General features: G+C 35.1%; 1 protein-coding gene across 1 annotated transcript in view; it reads right to left on the bottom strand.

Annotated features, from left to right (window-relative positions):
• LOC149785800 (protein phosphatase inhibitor 2-like) overlaps positions 1–23,812 on the bottom strand; it is a 41,511-nt gene continuing 17,699 nt past the window's right edge. Inside the window, exon 4 of the mRNA XM_089979734.1 lies at positions 1–12,839. Within this exon, the coding sequence (XP_089835860.1) occupies positions 12,559–12,839 (281 nt within the window). The 3' untranslated portion in view covers positions 1–12,558. The remainder of the gene's footprint in view (positions 12,840–23,812) is intronic.

Genomic DNA, 23,812 nt, shown 5'->3' with positions numbered 1-23,812 from the left:
TGTTATCTAGTTTACTTTATTTGGTATTTAACAGTCCTATTTAACATATCTGACATTTATAGAAAAAGGGGTATCATTTGGACGAAATTTACACCTTAGATGCATGTTGCAAAAGTAACAGATTTCTCTAAATAAGTACCTATACAACTGAATACATTACAATTTACAAGTTAGCACAATACAAGAATATAATGGATGCACTGTTCATAGTACAGGAACAGACTATCAGAACATTTATAAAGTATATTTTCATACTGAAATAGCTGTCCATATTTGTACTGATACATGACTTTGTAGTAACATTTTGATTATCAATCTATAAACTATGGTGTACATTTTATTTTCATCACTTCTGGATCCTAAATCGGAGAACATTCTCCTGTGTAAATCTTTCTTATGTAAAATCATAAATGTTTCAAATTAAACCATTACAATAGCAGAAATAAAAAAATTAAAATAATTCAGAAAATTCACATATGCAGAGACCTTCCTACGTAGAATAACTTTAAAATATGTTGCTTAATTTGAGTTAAAAGTAGCATGCCACTTTGTCACAGTTATTAGTCTTTTCTTATCAGGCTGTGGTAACACAGTTGTTAGTCTGTTCTTATCAGGCTGTGACCACACAGTTGTTAGTCTGTTCTTATCAGGCTGTGATCACACAGTTGTTAGTCTGTTCTTATCAGGCTGTGGTAACACAGTTGTTAGTCTGTTCTTATCAGGCTGTGACCACACAGTTGTTAGTCTGTTCTTATCAGGCTGTGATCACACAGTTGTTAGTCTGTTCTTATTAGGCTGTGGTAACACAGTTGTTAGTCTGTTCTTATCAGGCTGTGATCACACAGTTGTTAGTCTGTTCTTATCAGGCTGTGGTAACACAGTTATTAGTCTGTTCTTATCAGGCTGTGATCTGCATCTATTACTATTGGATTCTTGATTAAATTTCATAAAATAAGAAACAAATGCTTCATTACTAAAGAAATTCCCTCTAAAGATGAATTTGCAAAGTTGTTTAATATTGAGAACATTCTTTGTTTTAAGCAAAGATCTCAAGACTAGTTAAACTACAGATGGTAAATTCACACACATGAACACCCAAATGTAAAGATAAATTACACGAAACAAGTGCAATTGCACAAACAACATTTAACAAGCAAAAATAAAAAGGAAAAAGATAAAGCAGGCAAAAGCTGGCTTCATCAACTACCAATTATCCAAAATCTATGAACCTATTATCTGATTATCTAGCAATGCTACCATATACACTCACTTATAAGTCAAGCCCAACTACTGTACAAACACAGATCTGAACCTGCTTTATCATAATGTGCCAACAAATTAGGGTCTATGTTGTTTGTCCTACTGATTACTCGTAACAAACTGCACAGATCCAGATCTGCAAACGCATTATGAGATTGCAAATTCGAGTGTGCAGTTTGACTAGATTTATAAGCAGGTACAGACAGAAAATTTTCTTATACTGAAACTATGCTATTGTATTTTAATGTTTAACAAATTCTTCTAAATTATATTTTTGTGAAAACTGCTAACCAAGACAGGTTTTGTATTATATACTTAACTACAGTTCTTAATAGATGGATACAGTTATAGTTAGCATCAAAACTTTGGTCCTTATGTCTTGATATTTTTAATGAAAACAAGCCATCATCTTTCAGATTTACTCCTATTTAAATCTATGTCTGCCATATTATGTTAGTGTTCTAGAACATGGTGTCCAACCTTGTCATGTAAGGGGCCATATTACAATCTTTTTCTCACACGGCTGTTCACAAACCTGGCCAATGTTTTCCATTACCAGTTGACAAAAGCCATGAAAGGTTGGTGGATCATTTGTGGGACAACCTTCTTCTGTTAGGAATCTATGTTGGAATTTGGGTGAACAGGAGGCATTAGTGGGCTTAAGATCACATGCCTAAATGACATGCATCTTATCACCAAATGCAGGAGCAGCTGGTCAAGAAATCATGATCAGTAAGACGCTTCAGTTTAGAAATTTCTCCCGATTCTATTGATTGCATGTTATGAAACCTTCCTAAAGGGGTTTCTACTTTTTGCATCTTCATCATTTTTGTAATGACGGCCATGTCTGAATATGGATCAGCATCAACTTAATAAATTTCAATGGGCCTTATGCACAAATTCCTTTTGTTGAATTTGGTCAAATTCTCTAGTAATTTTTGTGAGATGCAATTTAATTGTTTTATATTTTTTTTCAATGATGGTCATGGGCATATTTGTTGGTGGATAAGCATCATATGTACAAATCTGAAAGGTCATTAATGAAAGAATTCTGATAAATTTAGTAAAATTCTGTTTAGCACTTTTTGATAGGCAGCACTGGACAGGTTTTGACTTTTAGAAGTGGTTATATCTGATGATAGATGGACATCCTTTGCACAAATCTGAATGTAGACTTGCCAACCCTGACGAGTCCGTCTCAGTAAAGCAGTTGATTTTTTTCTCTCCGTAAGATTGACCAGTTTTCAGTAAGGTGTAATAAAATATCAATAACTGCCATGATAAAGCTGGAAAATGTAATTAAAAGTTCAACACATCGATGATAAACATTATGTTCAACTGAAACGTTTGTAAAGTACGTGTTGACTTTATTTGCCACTAGCAAAATTGCACAAACTCTAGTTGTAAACCCTATGCAGCTCAATGGCTTGTTGCTATCTCTCAACTTGACATAATTCCTGGAAATTATTTTCCATTGCACATGATGACGGCAATAATATCTTCCGCCACGACACGTACACAAATTGGCATGCGAGGTCCAATGAACATAATTGTGTCTTTTTAAGCTTTTATTCACAAGAATCTGAATACTCCTGTCTATTCTTCTGATATGATTATTAACATATTTCTAGCTGCTTATTTTCTGTTTCATCTTAAACATGCATTGCGTTCTGGATGCCATTCTTAAAATTCTATAATCAACAGTTTGAACATGCAGATGCTTTGCATGAACAAATAGGTGCATTTAAAGTGTCTGGTGTGCTACTGTAAAGTAAGTCTGGTTCCCTGACTAATTTCACTAATTCTAAGATGAAACCCAGATCCAAATAAAACATGGATGAACCAATTATCCAGATTTTAGGCAAGGATGATTTTTCCATAACTTTTGCTAGTATGCCGTAAGTCCGTATTTTAAGGGTAATTTTCGTAAGACTTACAGCAAAATCGTAAGAGTTGGCAGGTCTCTGAATGGCACTGTTGTTGTTGTGGGTGTAATGCCATGTTTCAGCCCACGATAGGCTATATATGGTGGACAGTATAACTTGTGGAGGAAGAACCCTAAACGAACCACCAACCCAAGGGAAGCTATCAGCAAGCTTTTTCACATACTCACAATGGCCAAGCCCTAGACTTGAAACCATGTGGACAAAGGTGAGATGGCAGTGATCATAAAGGCAAACACCTGAGACCACCAGGGCCCTCCTATGGCAGTGTAATTGTTTTGCTAAATCTAACAATCTCGGTCAAATTAATATTCCAGTGAGTTACAATTCATGAGAAAGTTTACCCATTTGATGGCGGGGTCCTGAGTGCCAGAGTGATCTAAAGTGCTCACTGTTACAGATCACTGCCATCTCACCTCTGTCCTCATGGATTCGAGTCCTGGGCCCGGCCAATGTGGGTAAACATAGCTTCTCATAGGTCAGTGTTTTTTTCCAAGGCTTCCTCTACCATTTATGCTGGCAGCCATGTACAGTCTTGTGCTGAAAAATGGCATTACATCCTACAACAACAACTCATTTGATGGCTGTCACCCATTTTCAAGGGAGATGAATCTGAAAATGAAAACAATCTATGATATGTGCAAATGTAGGCCTGTATTGTAGTTTTTGAACATAAACTATTACCAACAGGGTACTAGCAACATTAAAAATAAAAATCTAAGCGTTACACAGCAAATTAAGATTAGCACTGTTGAAATAAATGCAGCTAACAAAATGAGGCAAAACATACTAGATGTTCAACATATGCATCTGTCAGAATCTTTCTTAAGACTGAAATGGCAAATGTTATATAGGGTGGTGAAATAGCACCATATTATTCAACACCCTAAATGTAAGACAAATTTTAATGTTTAAACAGTTGTGAGTTTTCTAAAGGTGTATTAACTTTCAAGTGAGTGAAAAGGCAAACAGCACTAGTAATCAAAGTGCCATGTAGTTTTCATATTATTTCAATGTGTACTCTACTTTTTATTGCAGTTAATTGAGCAATCATACACATTCTGTAAAATGGTTGCCATTTAGTGAAAAATAAAAAAACAGTAACAGTTCTGACATTAAACTGTCAGTCTATTATCTTTTGCCTGAAAATATACATGTTTTCTAAGCATTACATCACATGCCATTCATTTGCTGCAGCTATGAGAAGGATAGAGCACTCACTTCATCCTATAAATCTATTTCTAATCACATGATTCAATGGAGAATTATTAGGTAGTGAATTCTTATGCCATTTGGTTCAATTATTCATTACTTCTTAATAAAGACTAAACATGGCAGTAGAGCAATTTGATTTGTATCAAGTTTATTACGCTTAAATGTCTAAACTGTGACATTATATCTTTGCATTGATCTATATAGTTTCTCACAAATTTATGCACATAAAAATTATATATGAATATACTGGACAAGAAATACTAGGTGTACATGTAATAATGCAATTTAACAAACTGTAAAGACAAACATTTTTTGAAGAAAAAAAGATTTTTGAAGAAAAAAGAGACCCATGTAGGCCTGATATCATTCACCTGTCTTACATAACTTAACAGATGAGTTTTTTCACTAAGCACACTTGTGTAGTAGTGTAAGAACATGTGCTAAATAACCTCCCATGCTGTATACAACGTTAGTTTTACCTTTTTTATTGTGATAAATCTTCATTCTAGTGAGTGGGGTATATGAATAGGAAGTTTCTTGCTCATAATCAAAGCCATTTAAGATGCCAATGATAAAAAACCCAACAGATAAAAAATATGGCTTGAGTAGTAAGAAGTCCAGTCAATCAGATGCAAGATCACCTAATTACTATGTATCTATCTTGCTCATTAATGAAATATTCTCAAGATCCTGGTGATGGGAGCATATGTTCCAAGTTTGACTGAAATCAGGTCACACATGACTTAAACTCAATATCAAACCCATTTAAGATCTTGATGATGCGAGTTTATATTTCAAGTTTTATTGAAATACATCAGAAATATGGAGTCCAGCATGCTAACAAGCACTTGTTGATGGATGCAGGGCCATACCATAAACTCCCTTGGTTTTATTGCCACATGAGCTGAAAGGATTTAATCAGTAAATGATAGTGAACAACAATCAAGGTATCTCCCTTTCCAGCTAATTTCTTGTGTTCCATCTGAACACTTTTAAGTTACTGTGGTCCCTTAAATATAAAGTACCTCAGTATAACATAGCCCTCACATATGTATGATCAACCTCAGCATACAGTATCTCAGTATAACATAGTCCCTCGTGTGTATGATCAACCTCAGCATACAATACCTCAGTATAACATAGTCCCTCACATATGTATGATCAACCTCATCATACAGTATCTCAGTATAACATAGTCCCTCATGTGTATGATCAACCTCAGCATACAATACCTCAGTATAACATAGTCCCTCATATAACAAAAATATGGTCAGAGAACACAATATGGAATGAATTAAGATTTGATACTGAATGTAGCTCAGTATAAGGTGACATCTTTTACAACAAAGTACTTTTATGTCTCCCCATAACAGTGTTATCATGACGGACCGCAGTAAATTACCTCAACAACCATCAACTTACAATTAAAACTGTCATATATGTTTTTCTTTTGTTGTGAAGCAGTACACTACCCTAGTTCCAAGCTTTGTGGCATCAACATAATTTAGGATAAACCAAAGCAGGTGGTATTACAGAAAAGGGGATAATTTAGGATAAACCAAAGCAGGTGGTATTACTGAAAAGGGGATAGATGTAGCTCTATAATAATACCAAGTAATGCAGACTTTCTACTCACAGCTGAACAAAACATAATTTTTGAGACCATATCTTTTTAAGGCAAACTACCAGTTCCAAATACTGATTATGTGTCTTGATTTCAGATTTTCTGCCATCAGAACTAGAGCAGACCAGCCAGAATTGCACATGATGAATCTGTGCAAAAAGTAGGGCAAGTTTGAATCTGGGAGAAAATTAGGGCCTGTACATGAAATAGTGGGGTCCAATAAGCCAAATGATTTTAAAAAAAGAAAAAGAGAAGGAAATATTTTTACCCATTTGCTACTGCATGGGTAAAACAGCCAATCAAAAGAATTGTATATCCAATGATCTGGAAAAATGAAAACCTCTTCAAGTCAGATGTTTCTGAATGTAATCAGAATTACCAGCCACCAAAAATGTTTCCTACTCCATTTTAGGCACACAAAAAAACAAATCTTAGTGCAAATGAGTCAAGAGAGGAGCCGTGTATTTATGATTTAACCTGCAGTAACAGATCACATTATGATGTCTGTGTTTTAATATACATTATTTCACTTAATAATGCATGTAGTTTTTAGCTTGTTACAATCCCGTATCATGTGATTTAGCATGAGATATACTAATTATTGCTTTTAAAATGTACCACACGAAAAGGCAACTTTGTACTTAACTTTTATGGCTCCCTTGAATACTTGGGTATACATGTAACAAACAAATCACTAAAGTGAATACACTATGTGAACATAAAAAAAAATAAGTGTGGCAATATGGACAGTTTAAGTCACATTTAATTCATAGCAGTCTGCAAGCCATGAATAACATTCATATAAAAAAGGAAAACTTCAAGCTATAATGTCTTTTGATGGAAGACAAAAACAATTAAAATGAAATATATGGAATGATGATCGTGAAAAAAAAAACAACCTTAAGTAGAGATGAATTATACAATTATCTATTTGGGTGAAGCAACATGTAAAAAGAAATGAAAATGCATAACAATTTAAGTTCCTCAGACTTGCTTCATGACAATCCACACCAAAAATTTGCTAAGCTCTTCTGGCTTTTAACTACAACTTAAAAAAATACCTAAACTAAAAAGACTAATACTAAAATGGACAGTAGATATATCTAGAAATATACTACACTAGAAATATCAGTACAAATGAGCTGATAGGTTTAATGTATTAATTGCTGCATTGTTGTTTTGTCCATTGCTACATGCATATATTTACATGTTCATATCTTTCAAATTTTGTAAGAATATGATGCATAACAAATGCTTGGATGTATTCTTTGCATTCCATAACAATTATATGCTTCTAATATAATTTGCTTTACTCTCAGAGAATATTATCAAACATGAAGTAGTCATAAAAATTATAGTGGGATGAAACATGGTCAGCCCTCAAAAGAAAGATAAGAAACAAAGAAAACACAAAAGTCATGTAATACAAAAAATAATGGCCTTCGCAGCAGAAAGAAAAGATTCTGTTACAAAGAAAGAAGAGGGTAAATATGTAAGTAAAAGCTGTTCCGTCTTAAGGACCAAAATTTTGATTTACTACATACATCCAAGCATCAATACCGAATCTTTCAGATTCTTAGCTACTGAAAGAAATTTTAAATTAAAACAGTAATGGGTATGTACATTTCAACATGCACTTAGTCATTCATATGCCAAACTGTAGACATAAAACTGCAATCCTCCTATATAAGTACATGAGAACAACATAGTCATGTGACTGGTCTATTGGTCAACCCCTCGATAGAAGTGTGTGTGTGTGTGATTAAGATTTTAAACATAGCTTTAACAATTTTCCAGTCATACTGCTACAAGATATGTGTCTATAAACATTAGTGTATTAAACTTGGACAGCACCTCTCCTTCTAATGAGAAAAAGATTTCTTGAAAAACTGTTTCAAAGTTAACCTGTTTTGGTAAGGTTCCAAATTTCACTTTTTGTTAATGTGAATAAATATGGAAATAAATTACCTGTAATTTGTTCTTTTTTCTCATCCATTCGTTCCGAAATGCCTATAAACCTTCTAAAAATGTACTAACCTATTGATTCGGAAAGTCCCCGAATAGAAGGCTCATGATTTCATTCACCTGTTTGATGAATATTAACATATTGTTACACACACATGCCTCTCCTACTGCCGTTATGTGCGAGTAGTACATAATTACAGAAGAACTGAAACCTGTACACAGTATCTCTGACCTGTATGTCTGTCAATAATGTATTCAAATTCACACTCTAATAACTTCAATAGTAATCATCCTATTTTTTGTGAACTACATTTTATTTTCAAATGAGGTTTATGCAATACCCAAAAAATTAATTTTTAAATAAATTGCTCATGAGTAGATGGAACCATCTCTACTGTAGGGTTCCATCATATGTATGTATGTACATACATATGTATATATGTATGTATGTATGTAATGGGTTTAATGACACATCAGCACAATCCTGGCTATATAATGCAGAGTAAGTTTAGGTATGTCCCAAAAAGGCATAAAAAACAAAAATGGAAGCGAAAAAGTGAAAGATCCTTAAAATACAAAGCTAAATTTTTATAAATGTACCCCTAAATCTTTTAAAGACTTTATTAGCATGAACATCACAGGACGTATCCCTGGTCAAAATGACTGCCTCCATTAGTCACCTTTTACACTATGCACATTAGGCCTATTCTACATCCCCAAGCCAGCAGGGAGAATTCAGATAAAAAATGAAGAAAGTAAACTCAAATTCATGTAAGAAATACTTTGACCCCTTCCTCTCATCTTACACTACACCATTTAGCCACTTTAAATATATAATACATCTTTCTGGATGGCAAAGAATGACAAAAGTGGAACTTTCATAACTTACCTACACAGATCAATATTTTATTCATAGTTTAGTTCAATTCTGTTAAACAGGTGCAAGTAATATGTGACTGAAACTAACTTGTCTGACAGCATGATTTCTTAACTGGAGAAATCAAAAACATTAAATCAGTTTTACATTAATAGACAGTTCGTATTATGCAATATCCACTTCAACAGTACACTGACACAAAGAAAAAAACCACATCAAGTTTCCAAAAATATGCCATTTTGCCTAAAAAGCATTTGCAGATTACAGTAAATTAAGCTCTTATTGACTGCATAATTAACAAATCCCTGAAAAAGTAAACTGCTTTCAAAAACTATGCCCTCAAAGTTAAAAAAGATCAACGATCTTCTGTATTTAAAATAGTATTTTCAATTACATAGCATGATTGCAAACAACTTGCAATGGAACAAGCAATAATATTTTAGGGCTGTTCTATTAAAAGATACATGGGACCCACAGAAGGCACTTTTAAAGTAGGGTACTCACTCATAGATGCAATTTAGAATTTTCCTGTCATTTTAATATGTACTCAGTGAAATTAAAGTACCCTGGCATACATTTTTTAAAAACTGCCTTCCCTGGGTACCATGTATGTTTAAATGGAACAGCCCTTATGATATATATGGCAATAAAATGAACAATAATATTTGAGGCTATATATGGCAATAAAAGAGCAATAATAATTTAGGTTATAAATGGCAATGCTCCTATGACAAGTCCATGCTTCAGGATAATGCTAACCCTATACTCCAAAAAAAGTTTTAAAAATTTATGTTAAGTCAGCTCTGTCTGCTAACAAGTCCACACCACACTTTGCATGAATTAATACTTTTCAAGCTAGAACTTCAAGCTCATGCTTTAAACCCCCAAATCTAATATGATACTATGGCTGCAAAAGTTATCAAAATTTGGCAGTCCAGTAGAAGAATCCAAGAAAGATCTGAAAGTTCTGTTATTCCAGTTTCTTTGATTATCCTATCTGCAGTCAATGACTGTCAAGCTTTTATACTTCAAGTCTCAGTTTAGTTGTACTCAATAAGTTTCAAGAATATGCTCCTGGGTATTAACATATGAGAAATACTATGACCTCCTGGGTATTAACATGTGAGAAATACTATGAACTCCTGGGTATTAACATGTGAGAAATACTATGACCTCCTGGGTATTAACATGTGAGAAATACTATGACCCAGAACAATTAATGCACAGCTTGGCCTTAATTACCGAACAAACAAAAAATGCTTTTGTTACACCACAGGATACAAGAAATCTTATGCACACAGTTACAATCTAGTCTAGTTAATCAAAGTTGTGCTGATTTGACCGATTATCATGAAATTCATAAATCAGATTTTAATAACTTTCGTGCCCGTAGCACAGGGGCTACCATATGATATCACATACCATTCAATATTCTTCAAAAATGCCCAACAAAGAAAAAAACATTATTAAAGAAATAACAGTTTAAATGAAACTAAGTAAAATAACCATGAAGTTAACAGTTTCACATTTAAAAGTCTTTTTGGCCTAAACTGGGCTGCTGAATCTAAATGGTGCTAGCAGGTTCTTGTCTGGTAGTCTTTAGGGTTACATTTTGATCTGAAATGAGTTGGACTCTGTCAGATCAGAATGGGAATTATTGCAGAACCTCCTTTATCTGGATCATCATTTGCACTAGAAATCGTTGTTGTTGTTGTTTTTGTATGGTTTAACGCCATTTTTCAGCACAAGATAGGCTATACATGGCGGCCAGTATAATTGGTGGAGGAAGAACCCTGGAAAACCCCGGGAAGAACCACCGACCCACGAGAAGCTACTGACAGGCTTTCTCACGTACTAGCGTTAGCCGAGACTGAGACTCGAACTCACGGAGACAGAGGTGAGATGGCAGTGATCCGTAACGGCGAGCGCTTTAGACCACTTGGCCACTCGAGGCCCCCCACTAGAAATTGTAAGTACTCGATAAATTTGTTCCTGAGAAATAATGACATGTTTTATTATCTAGTTTACCAGTAAAGGGCTGCACTATAGAGTTTTCCACTACCATAGCTGCTTCTGATTCAACTTTAGTCCTTGCTAGATCTGATATGATTATTTGAACAAGTAACTGATAATAATATTAAGAATGAATACAAACTTAAGGCCATCAATGTTTTAAGAATCATTTGACCAGGACAGAAATTACTCTTTTACATTAATTTAGAACAACAGTTTACCTAATCTCTACCAAGGGAGTTTGATGTGACAAAAGGAACTGATAACTGTGTTTGTTGTCTTTCCCATCATTCAGTAATATGGCATGCAGTGCACAGATACATCAACGTTGCCACTGACAACTAATCTATATAAAATTTGGGTATGACTAGCCGCCCATAGTAACATAACTCAAAATATTTGGTTTTATTGCAAAAATATGTAGTTCAATTGACTTTAATACCATTCATTTTAGCTGTTTGAAATGGATTTTTTTTGTTTCAGACAAATAATTTCATTATGTTTTGGATGTCACTAAAAAAACATTACATTAAATGTTTTTCATATGAAATCATTCATGTTAATGCAAAATTTGTGCAAGTCAAATTTGCATAAATCGGCAGAAACCTCTATAATGCTGCTTCAAATAATTACAGGCCATATTTTCATGTTTTAATATGACAAGCCAAGTTTAAATTTACCTCAGTATAAAGGGTCATCACTTATAACATGTAAATTCTTTACACACACAGAAAGTACCACAGGATCCCCAAGTGTTTCAGTTTAATCCACAAATTAGTTCATTTAAACATGCATCTATATGGTGTTATTTGCATTCATCAATGTATCTGGATAAGAAGGATCTAATGTATTTATTGAAATTAATTAATTAAATCAATTTAATTAAAAAATACACCTGTAAATGTGTTTTGAAGACCAGATTTATTGACATTTTCAGTGGAATCGGACTGGATCAATAATTGCTTGATTTTCAAAATTCATCAGTTTCATTTCCTTCACAACTTGCATAATGTCAGACTTATTGGGAACTGTGTACGCTCTGACATCCTTCAGTGAAGAACATAATGCATTCCAGTTTACACATTTTCATGTTGTAAATCAATAAAACCACTTAGTAGAAAACGGCTTTCCATGATAAAAACAATTCATTCTTCTAAAATGAAATATTTATTCAAAATTGTCGTGCAAGTAATTAGATAAGAGAAATTTCAAAATTTGGATACTGTCACTCCAAACAATGAATTGATGACCCTTGTTCTGCGGTTTTTAGAGTGTCTAGTCATGCACAGGAAAAAAATTTCATGTTTGAACCTATTTAACACATTATTTACCTTACATGGTTTCCATAAAACTACCAACCAAGCAGAATCAATAGACAAGGTATATACCTCCAACGGCTGTGAGTCTTGGCTGGAGGAATCTCAGTAATGAATTAAAGGAATTTCTCCCACTTTTAAGAGTTAGTTTAAACATCACACGTGTGTAAATAAACAAAAGAAAAACCCAGAGTAACAAAGGATATCTTATGTAGATTTATTGTTGCCTGACATACAAAGAGGCCATGGTCAGTAGATTTTTTTTATACAAATCAATGTAAATAACTAACTTATCAGCAACCACTGTAATTTTATAGTTTTAGGATCCAGTTATTTAATTAAGGGCTATTCTATAAGTGTTTCCCCTGGAGACAGTTGTACTTGGTGTCTTGTGATGTTTTCCTCACTCTCTGACTTTGGACTTGTTTGTCTAGCATTAAGAAGTGTGTTGTGTTCGGTTTCTACATCCTGATAATTTTCATTTTCATCATCATCAGCATCAGCATACTTTTCTTCTTCATCCACATCCTCCTCATCATCATCTTCCATCAGATTTTGTGCTAATCTGACAGCCTGGAACTCGTTATAGTGAAGCTTTCTTTTCTGTTCAAACATCATTCTCTTGGCTGAAATTGTACACCAAATTTGGAATTATTTCGAGATAACTATACTTGACAATGAATTCTTACAGAATACCCCATCCCCCATAATAATCTGACAAAGCCTATTCTTATATGTGACATAAAATTATCAAAATGCACATACCCACACAACACATCAGAAGTAATTAGGCAAAAACAGTGTGACGGATGAGCTGACTCATGTTTATAACCTATAAACCCCCAATTCCATTGGGGAGGTATAATAAAAAAAACAACATTTCTTTTCTTTGCCGAAGTAGACGTACTAATTTTCTGTTTCTTTTCTTTTCTATATCAAGGATGAGATAGTAATGTATAAAGCATTTCTGTTTCTTTTTTTCCCCTGTCACTGTTTTAAAATCTGCTTAAAAGCTATTATCATTGTCCACACCTAGAAGCCAAATTTTACTAGGTGAAAGACAATTTTTTATAATAATCTTACAGCCAATATGACCACTATTGAAAGGATAGTTGATGCATTAGTTCTTACCCTGATTAGCCAACACAGGTGAGGCATCGCATGACATGCATGCAGTTAATAACCACAAGAGTCTCCATAATTACTCATCTGGTTTTAGGCAAAATCATTTCCATGTAACAGCACTAACATATGTGGCTGATATATGGCTGCAGGTTTTAGATGAAAGAAAGTTAGTTGGATGCATTATGGTTGATATTTGAAAAGCAATTCATCTTGTACATCATGAACTTCTAGAAAAAACTTAGTGACACTGTTGACAAATGGTTTGCTTTATACCCGAATCACAGATTTCAAACAGTTACTTTAAATGCACATGTATCTGAAAAAAACATAAACTGGTGTGCCACAAGGATCTAGACTTGGCACTTTTGTTTGTTATTTTCATAAATGATTTCCTCATATGATTGGAAATAAAGTATCATCAAATGATCTATAAGCTGTTGACACTACTTTCTCTGACAAATACAGCTGCAAAACTGAGAAAACTATCTTCAAATGGCATTAAATAGGTTTCAAATGTTGTCTAAGGAGAACAGCAACACAGTAAAAAAGACGCTATTTAAGTCGAATGACTTGAGCCTTTTCTATAAAAATGAAAAACTGAAAGTGGTTTCCAAGGATAAAATTCTTCATATTCTTGTTGATAATAGTTTACTTTGGTCTGATCATACAAGTCTTTTTATAAAGAAAAGAAAGTCCTATCTTTGGCTATTAAGAAAAATAAAGTATTCATTCTAAAACAATACTGTGTCACTTTGTATAAGAGCTACAATCATACTGATCACTGTAGTTATGGGGAAATACATTTAACGTTAACATTAAAAATATTTCGTTTACAAAACAACCCAGTAAAATAATATTAGACAGAGCAAACTGGAAACTGGACAGAGCCAATTACTGCTTTAAAACATTCTACCTTTTCACCTTCGAAAGCCAAAATGATGTATAAAGTAATATAAAGTTTCTATTATCTTCCCAGGCTTACCTGAAAAATATTTTTTTGAACCTCAGATCAATAGCAGCCCAAACCTTCATAATTCCAAAACCAAAGAAAGAATTATTTAAAAATAGTTTTCAATACTCTGGGACCAGTATACTGAATGAAATCCCAAAAGAAATCAAAGAATCTTAAAGAATATGAGCTTTTCACCTTGAATATATGATTTTTTTGTTGTTCTAAGGGTTAACGCCATTTTTTCAGCACAAGATAGGCTATACATGGCGGCCAGTATAACTGGTGGAGGAAGAACCCTGGAAAACCCAGGGAAGAACCACCGACCCACCAGAAGCTACTGACAGGCTTTCCCACGTACCCACGCTAGCCGATCATTGGACTGGAACCCATGCAGACAGACGTGAGATGGCAGTGATGTGGAGAAACTTTCTCATCTGAGTGACAAAGTATTGAACTGTTAGATTTTTACGCTATACTCCTGAAAGAATAACACATGAACATTGTCTACGAAACAGGTGTATTTAATCCATAAAACTGAGTAAACTGGCATAAATATCATGTAGTCACACTGAAAGCAAAAACTAGTAAAGATGAAATATTGTATGAGGTGCCATAGCAGACAAAAGCTGGTTCTATGAGAAAGTTGCTGTTGAAATTTTGATGTATGTCAAGAAATTCAATATCACGTTGGATGAAATTGCATGTCCTTAAAGTTCCATTTTCTAGATTGAGATTTTAGATTTCATACGTTGAATTATACAATGGTGGTTTAAAGTTCTATATCCTATGTCAACATTTTGCAGTTTATATTCTGAATTACACAGTGGTGGTTGAAATTTCAATATTATATGTTGAGAATCACATGTTGTATGCAACTGTTTGTGATGAAAGTTCAATTTTATATGGCGAGTATTTAGATTTCATCTGTTGAATTTCACAGCAATGAGAAGCAGCCTCCTTGTTAAAAATAAAGTGGTCCATTCACGACTGACCTCTAGTGAAGAAATTCATAGTAATTCTCGACCTGTGAATGGTAACTTTCAAACTGTAAATGCATGAAATGTAATGGTGCCTCAAAATTTAGTACTCGAATGATGTTTCTTAATACTCTATATTATTTTGAATTGTTAAAGTGGACATTGTGTAATGTTACTTTTAAGACAGCATTTCACCATATAAAAATAATAATTCTGACAAGCACAATAAAAATGTCCAATCACTGCTGTGTAATTCAACAGATACTCTAAAAACTCAATATACAGAATGGAACTTTCAGCACAATCAACGTGATTCAACATGTTAAACTAAAACTCAACATGTGACATTAAAATTTAAACAACCGCTGTGTAATTCGGAAGATACAATTGAAAACCTCGATATTGGACATCAAATTGTCAACCAGCACTGTGTAATTCAACAGATAAAATCTAAATACTCAACATATGAAATGGAACTTTCAATATAAACTCATACGTAAATTAGGAATTCTCAACACATGACACTGAAATTTCAACCTCCGCCATGTAACATAGAAAATATAACCTTGAACAACTACTGTTTAATTCAGCAGATACGATCTAAAATCTTGACCTACAAAATGGAACATTGAGAAAAAGTATTTATGATACAACACGTGAAATTGCAATTCTGGACATATGACATTAAAATTTCAACAGCAACTTTCTGATTAGACCCGTTTTTGTCCGTTATGGTGCCTCATAATACTGGAACTTTCAGAGATATAAATTATCAATGATTTCTTAATTCTAGCATGAACAGTGCCTGAGAAATTGACATCAAATACAACATTTGAAGTAACAGTGAAGCATAAAACAGGAGCCATAATGACTTATTTCTTTATATACCATGCAAAAGATTTATGTGGTCAAAATCGAAACCTAAGCCAGTAAAATGTGAAATGTATATCACAGTAACCTTTTGTTTGTGTATGGGTGATAATAACAACATAAATCCTCTAATCTACTGATTCTAGCTTGAATAGTTAAAGCAAAATGTAACTGAAGTTGATGAACCATGAAATATGTGTCTCAGTGATCAAATTGTGTGATGATGGAGTAGGACACAAGATTTCATGATTCTATATCTACAGCGTACAGGATGTATAAAATCTAAGTGGTGATCATGAGCTAAACACACAAAAAAATTGCAAACCAATCTGCCTTAAACCAGTGAAATATGAAATGAAGGGCAGTGTCCATCGTTTATTGTAATGTATAAACAGTAGGGGTGAAAGGATACACCTGTGCTGCATGTTGATACAATTCAAGATACACAGCCTAAGATACATTGTTGATACACATATTAACTTGATGGTTGTTCCGTCTTTATAAGGTCTGTCAGTAGTAGATGGCATGTGATTTACTGGTTGTATTTCCAGTATGCATATTATAGACAGACATAATTGGCATCCATATACATGACATTCTCATCCATAATAAGACAACAAATTTAAATACTTTCAAAAAGACTACCAGTTACTTGTCAGTGATTTATATTCAACATTCAAAGCCATTTTAAGGCTGCTCCATCTGATCACACGCATGACTCAGTTTAGCCACCAGACAGATATTTTGATCAAATATCTTTACTTCTTGATTTCATTATTTTCATTCTTTCTTTTTATTCAGTTTATCTTAACGCTGATAGTGAAATATAGTTTTGTGGCACATGATAAATTGTATTTGAGAAAAGAAATGAAAATTGCAATCTACTTTTAAATCAAACTGATTTAAATTTGGCTTGGTATTCTGCCTTTTTCTCTATTTACTGAAATGGTGGTTGACCTGCATGTTCAATTTTGTCAGTTTTTTTTCTCTCAATACATCATGTACTGTACACCGGACTCATATTCAACACCATTTTCAGGCTCAAAATCACCCAGTGATATCTCCATTAACACTTTTTCCAGTTCCAAATACCTGATATACTGTATGTACTTCATAACTTCAAAAAGTATTGACATCAAAACAATCATCAGCCAGTATTTGATGCATGAAATCCTCATCTGAAGATGAACTACACTGGGGATTTCAAGGTAGCCCTTACTTTAAATTTTCCATTTGTAAAACTTCCTTGATGCAAGTTCAAGTTGTGAAATAATGCTTGTTCCAGGGCACAATGTGCAAATCAAATTTAGTTTAACAACCATTTATGGCATGTGACTAGCAACGCAAACGGTGAGTTTCATGTAAAACTTCATCAACGTTATACGGTCAACCGATTAAATACATACAGAATGTTATACTCATAATTTCTGTTAAAATATATCATCTTCATCAACCAATTAAATACATACAGAATGTTATACTCATAATTTCTGATAAAATATATCATCTTCATCAACCAATTAAATACATACAGAATGTTATACTCATAATTTCTGATAAAATATATCATCTTCATCAACCAGTTAAGTACATACAGAATGTTATACTCATAATTTCTGATAAAATATATCATCTTCCTATCAATTTAATACAGTTATGGCATAGGTAAAAAGTTTACTAGTCTGGCTAGCAAGTGGCTACGTTATGCTGACACCACACTTTTCAACAGGCAATTGGCTTTGACACTACACCTCAACATGAATGTTTAAATATAAAAAATGAGGTGGCAAGGGTGAGAGGAAACTCGGACTACTTTATGGCAAACAAGCTGTTGCAATAAAATAATTACCATGGAATGGGGTGGGGGCAATAATATGAACAACATCACTTGGTAATTTATCAAAAATGTTCAAACTCAGTAAAGAAATTGAAAAATTGTTCCACTGACCTGAATATCTAATCAGATTAATTACATATGAATAGTGATAAGCCTACCAAATTGTATTTGTCTAATTCAAGCTTAGTAATGGTTAACTGCACTAACAAGGTTTTTGTCCAAAATGTTTTAACAAGTTGCAGTGATTGCAAGAAAATCTAATTGGTTCAATGAACACCAATATGCAACCAAACTGTATTAATCTACTTCCAGTGTTGCTAATCATGCCAGCAAGGAATTTTTCAAAAACATGCAAGTTCCAACCAATAAAACTGTAAATATTAGATAAAATTGCTATAATGTAATCCTATCTTCTACATATACATGCAAATATCAATGTCCCAGCTAAGAATTTCTTAGAGATAGGAGGGGAAATGGGGAAATGGGGAACTTTAAGCTAAAGGGGCATTTTTTATTAGAAAAAGTTTTAATGTCAACAATGAAATTTAGGATGTAATCAGTTTGGTTCTGTTTGGTTTCTATGCGTTGAATGTCATTTTTCAGCACATGATAGGCTGGCTGTACATGGTGGCCAGTAGATTTGGCAAAGGAAGAACTCAGGAAAACATTGTGAAGAACCACTGTCCCACAGAAAGATAATGGCAAGCTTTCTTACATACCCACATTAGCCGAGCCAAGATGGAAATGCATGCAGACTGAGATGCAATGTTAGTGATCTGTAAAGCTGAATATCTAAGACCATTCATCTGCCCTTTGACATTAATCTCTTTGGAAGCAGAAACTGACAAAAGCATATTCATAAGTTTATCCTACATCAAATAAACAGAAAAATTAGTGGAATAAATAGAATACAACAATCTGAGGAGAGGCAGAGGCTGGGAGGGGACTGGAAGATCACCAAGAGCAATAGGAAGGGCACTGAAGGTAGAGGGTGTGGGAACACACCTCATGTTCTATCTAGCTGGATCAATGAACATGCTAGGTAAATTAAATTGTCTACATTGAGTGGATTTTGTGCAATCTTACCAATAAGCTTCTCTGGACCGATGGGTTAAATGGGCCAAATCAAGATGTCTGTACTCTAAGACACATGTGTGTGTGTGATTTGGATTTTTAACATAGCTTTAAAAAAATTCATTTTTATTGCTATGATGTCTGCAGCATTGTAGTTTATAGTGATGTCTAGAACAGGGACATCATGCCACAGACATGTAGCATGATGTCCCACCCAGTCACATTATCCTGACACCAGGCCAACCAGTACAAACACTAACCTCTTAATGCTGAGTGCCAAGTGAGACAGCTGTTAGTACCATTTTTATAAGTTTTTTGTATGACTTGGCTGGGGTTCGAATCCATGACCTCCCGTATCCAAGGTGGACACTCTAACCACTAGGCCACCGGAGCGGTCTCTAAGAGACATGATAATAATTAAGGGAATAATCGTCAGGAAACAAAAATAAGTGGATCCAACAATCAGAGGCTCAAATTCTTGTAGATTGCTGATGAATGAACTCAGCTGAACTCGCTTCAATATCATGCTGGCTATTGTAAAGGAATGAAAGTAAATGGGTCCAACAACCAGAGGCTGTAAATCCACTAAATAATAATGGTGAAATGCTGACAACCATGGTTGCTCAGCCAAGGTCCTATCAATATTCAGCTGTCTTCTTTCAGATTTGGTTGAAATCCAATCATAATGGAGTAGTAAAGAAACCATAGTGATTGGGTCTGACGTAGAACCCTGACAATCAGCTCAGCTGAGGTCTTATCAATATCAAGCTGAATATAATTTTTTTAGTTATAATCCAATAAATAAAAGTGGTCTGACAATCAAGGCTTATAACTCCACAAAATGATATAGAATGCTTGCAATCAAACTCAGCCAAGGTGTAATGAAAATCAAACTCACGCTAAATTTGGTTGGAAACACCAAAAAGAAATCCAATAACAACTGAGTTATTCTAAACACAAGTGGTAGGTCTAAACAATCAGGCTGTAACTAAACTGAATAATGATGAACAATAATGACAATCATCATCTCATGAATATCAAGTTAGTTTTGTTGAAATCAAATATTAATCAAGTGCATGGGAAAGAAAGTGAGTCAGTCTGGCAATCAGGGGATATAACTCAGCTAAACAATGGTGCAGAAGGCTAACAAACAGACAAGGTCTTCTCAATATGAATCTGCAATCCATATATGGATGAAATCTGACAATAATATATTTGAGTTGCTGTGTAAATTAATAAAAAATGGTGGGTCTGACAATGTCTCAGTATCAAGCAGCATACCAAATCTGGCTTAACTCGAATATTATAGGGGTTATTCTATGTGAATGTGGAACAGCAAGAAAGAAGGACAGGCCCATTTTAACATCCCTGCTATGAAAAGGGTGAGGTGGAGTTGGGAATAAACATGACTGACCATACTGCAGATACTACATCTGAAGTCCAGAAACTCCAAAAACCTGATAAATCAAGCAAGGACCATTTAAATGGCACAAATTATACTCAAGCCCAGGGGTTTCATAAGGCCAACAAGACCAGGTAGGACAACCATGACTTAAATATCATACTAGCGCTTACAGCCAAATTTTCAAAGTAAAGATCAAAATTAAAAAACTTTAAAAGGTAATGTGAGCAAAATAATTGTTCTGTTCAGGTTTTAACAGAATTTATTTTCTTTACTGCTAGAATGACTCTTTCTAGTCGGTGACCTTGACTTTTGACCCCAAAAAACAAGTTTTCAACCTTACTTTGAATGAAAGTCATCCACAAAGTATAGTCAATCTCTGTGATGCAGAACAAATACTATCATGCAGAACCATTTTAATTTATCTGTGAACAATGTTTTTTAAAGACGATAAAATATCACATAGCAAAGCAACATATTGGTTAGTAAAAAATAATACAATACACCTATGAAAAACTGAAGATGCACTGTACAGTTATGAAAGGATAAACCAGAAAAAAATTCCATCAAAATTTGGTTCTTGTGACTGCCCTTATTTGATGTTGCTGTCACGGTGGCAGGTAAATAACAAATGTGCAATGTGTGACAAGATTATTGTGAAGGTATTGTGGCCTATCAGTCTTAGATAATACCTAAAAATAAGGTATTGTGGCCTATCAGTCTTAGATAATACCTAAAAATAAGGTATTTTGGCCTATCAGTCTTAGATAATACCTAAAAATAAGGTATTGTGGCCTATCAGTCTTAGATAATACCTAACAATAAGGATATAAATTCATTTTGGAGTCACTAGTTTTTCATTAAATTCCTAGTATAGAATAACACAGTGTTATTCTGAGTGGATAAATGCGCACTGTTTACATGGTTGCTCAGTGATGCATTATTGAAATGGACTGCTAGTCTCTCTTTCTCTTGTACAAGAACTAATGATCAACAATTTTATAAACCAATTTTTTTCTCCTTTAAATGTAAGTCTTTGGATTCTCTTTATCTATTTAAGATGAATGATACTTTCTAGATCTGCTGCATATAAAGAGCGAGAGAGGGGGGCCCTGAGTGGCCAAGTGGTCTAAAGCGCTCACTGTTGTGGATCACTGACATCTCACCTCTGTCTGTGTGGGTTCAAGTCTCAGATTCTGCGAATGTGGGTATGTGCAAAAGCCTGCCAGTGGCTTCTTGTGGATTGGTGGTTCTTCCTGGGGTTTTCCAGGGTTCTTCCTCCACCAGTTATACTGGCCGCCATGTATAGCCTATCTTGTGCTGAAAAATGGCATTAAACACTACAACAACAACAGCATATAAAGAGCAATACTAGACATCAACAATCTCAGGCAGTCAGTTCTCTGGCATTAGTGTCAGGTAGAAAGGGTAACTGTTATTCTGATTTATGATGTGGTCAGCGCTTGGTAGCTAGAAGTAGTTCACTGAATGTCAGTGTCTGATTTATGATGTGGTCAGTGCTTGGTAGCTAGAAGTAGTTCACTGAATGTGGGTGTCTGATTTATGATGTGGTCAGAGCTTGGTAGCTAGAAGTAGTTCACTGAATATCAGTGTCTGATTTATGATGTGGTCAGTGCTTGGTAGCTAGAAGTAGTTCACTGAATGTGGGTGTCCGATTTATGATGTGGTCAGCGCTTGGTAGCTAGAAGTAGTTCAATGAATGTGGGTGTCTGATTTGTGATGTGGCCAGTGCTTGGTAGCTAGAAGCAGTTCAATGAATGTGGGTGTCTGATTTGTGATGTGGCCAGTGCTTGGTAGCTAGAAGCAGTTCAATGAATGTGGGTGTCTGATTTATGATGTGGCCAGTGCTTGGTAGCTAAGTAGTTCACTGAATGTGGGTGTCTGATTTGTGATGTGGCCAGTGCTTGGTAGCTAAGTAGTTCACTGAATGTGGGTGTCTGATTTGTGATGTGGCCAGTGCTTGGTAGCTAAGTAGTTCACTGAATGTGGGTGTCTGATTTATGATGTGGCCAGTGCTTGGTAGCTAAGTAGTTCACTGAATGTGGGTGTCTGATTTGTGATGTGGCCAGTGCTTGGTAGCTAGAAGCAGTTCAATGAATGTGGGTGTCTGATCTGTGATGTGGCCAGTGCTTGGTAGCTAGAAGCAGTTCACTGAATGTGGGTGTCTGATTTGTGATGTGGCCAGTGCTTGGTAGCTAGAAGTAGTTCACTGAATGTGGGTGTCTGATTTGTGATGTGGCCAGTGCTTGGTAGCTAAGTAGTTCACTGAATGTGGGTGTCTGATTTATGATGTGGCCAGTGCTTGGTAGCTAGAAGCAGTTCAATGAATGTGGGTGTCTGATTTGTGATGTGGCCAGTGCTTGGTAGCTAGAAGCAGTTCAATGAATGTGGGTGTCTGATCTGTGATGTGGCCAGTACTTGGTAGCTAGAAGCAGTTCACTGAATGTGGGTGTCTGATTTGTGATGTGGCCAGTGCTTGGTAGCTAGAAGTAGTTCACTGAATGTGGGTGTCTGATTTGTGATGTGGCCAGTGCTTGGTAGCTAAGTAGTTCACTGAATGTGGGTGTCTGATTTGTGATGTGGCCAGTGCTTGGTAGCTAGAAGTAGTTCACTGAATGTGGGTGTCTGATTTGTGATGTGGCCAGTGCTTGGTAGCTAAGTAGTTCACTGAATGTGGGTGTCTGATTTATGATGTGGCCAGTGCTTGGTAGCTAGAAGCAGTTCAATGAATGTGGGTGTCTGATTTGTGATGTGGCCAGTGCTTGGTAGCTAGAAGCAGTTCAATGAATGTGGGTGTCTGATTTGTGATGTGGCCAGTGCTTGGTAGCTAGAAGCAGTTCACTGAATGTGGGTGTCTGATTTGTGATGTGGCCAGTGCTTGGTAGCTAGAAGTAGTTCACTGAATGTGGGTGTCTGATTTATGATGTGGCCAGTGCTTGGTAGCTAGAAGCAGTTCAATGAATGTGGGTGTCTGATTTGTGATGTGGCCAGTGCTTGGTAGCTAGAAGCAGTTCAATGAATGTGGGTGTCTGATCTGTGATGTGGCCAGTACTTGGTAGCTAGAAGCAGTTCACTGAATGTGGGTGTCTGATTTGTGATGTGGCCAGTGCTTGGTAGCTAGAAGTAGTTCACTGAATGTGGGTGTCTGATTTGTGATGTGGCCAGTGCTTGGTAGCTAAGTAGTTCACTGAATGTGGGTGTCTGATTTGTGATGTGGCCAGTGCTTGGTAGCTAGAAGTAGTTCACTGAATGTGGATGTCTGATTTGTGATGTGGCCAGTGCTTGGTAGCTAAGTAGTTCACTGAATGTGGGTGTCTGATTTATGATGTGGCCAGTGCTTG

Source organism: Sinohyriopsis cumingii, chromosome 13, assembly GCF_028554795.1.
Source record: "Sinohyriopsis cumingii isolate HCF-2022 chromosome 13, ASM2855479v2, whole genome shotgun sequence".
NCBI classification, from domain to species: domain Eukaryota; kingdom Metazoa; phylum Mollusca; class Bivalvia; order Unionida; family Unionidae; genus Sinohyriopsis; species Sinohyriopsis cumingii.
Note: the sequence above shows the minus strand (reverse complement) of the source record. Positions and strands in the feature narration are given on the sequence as shown.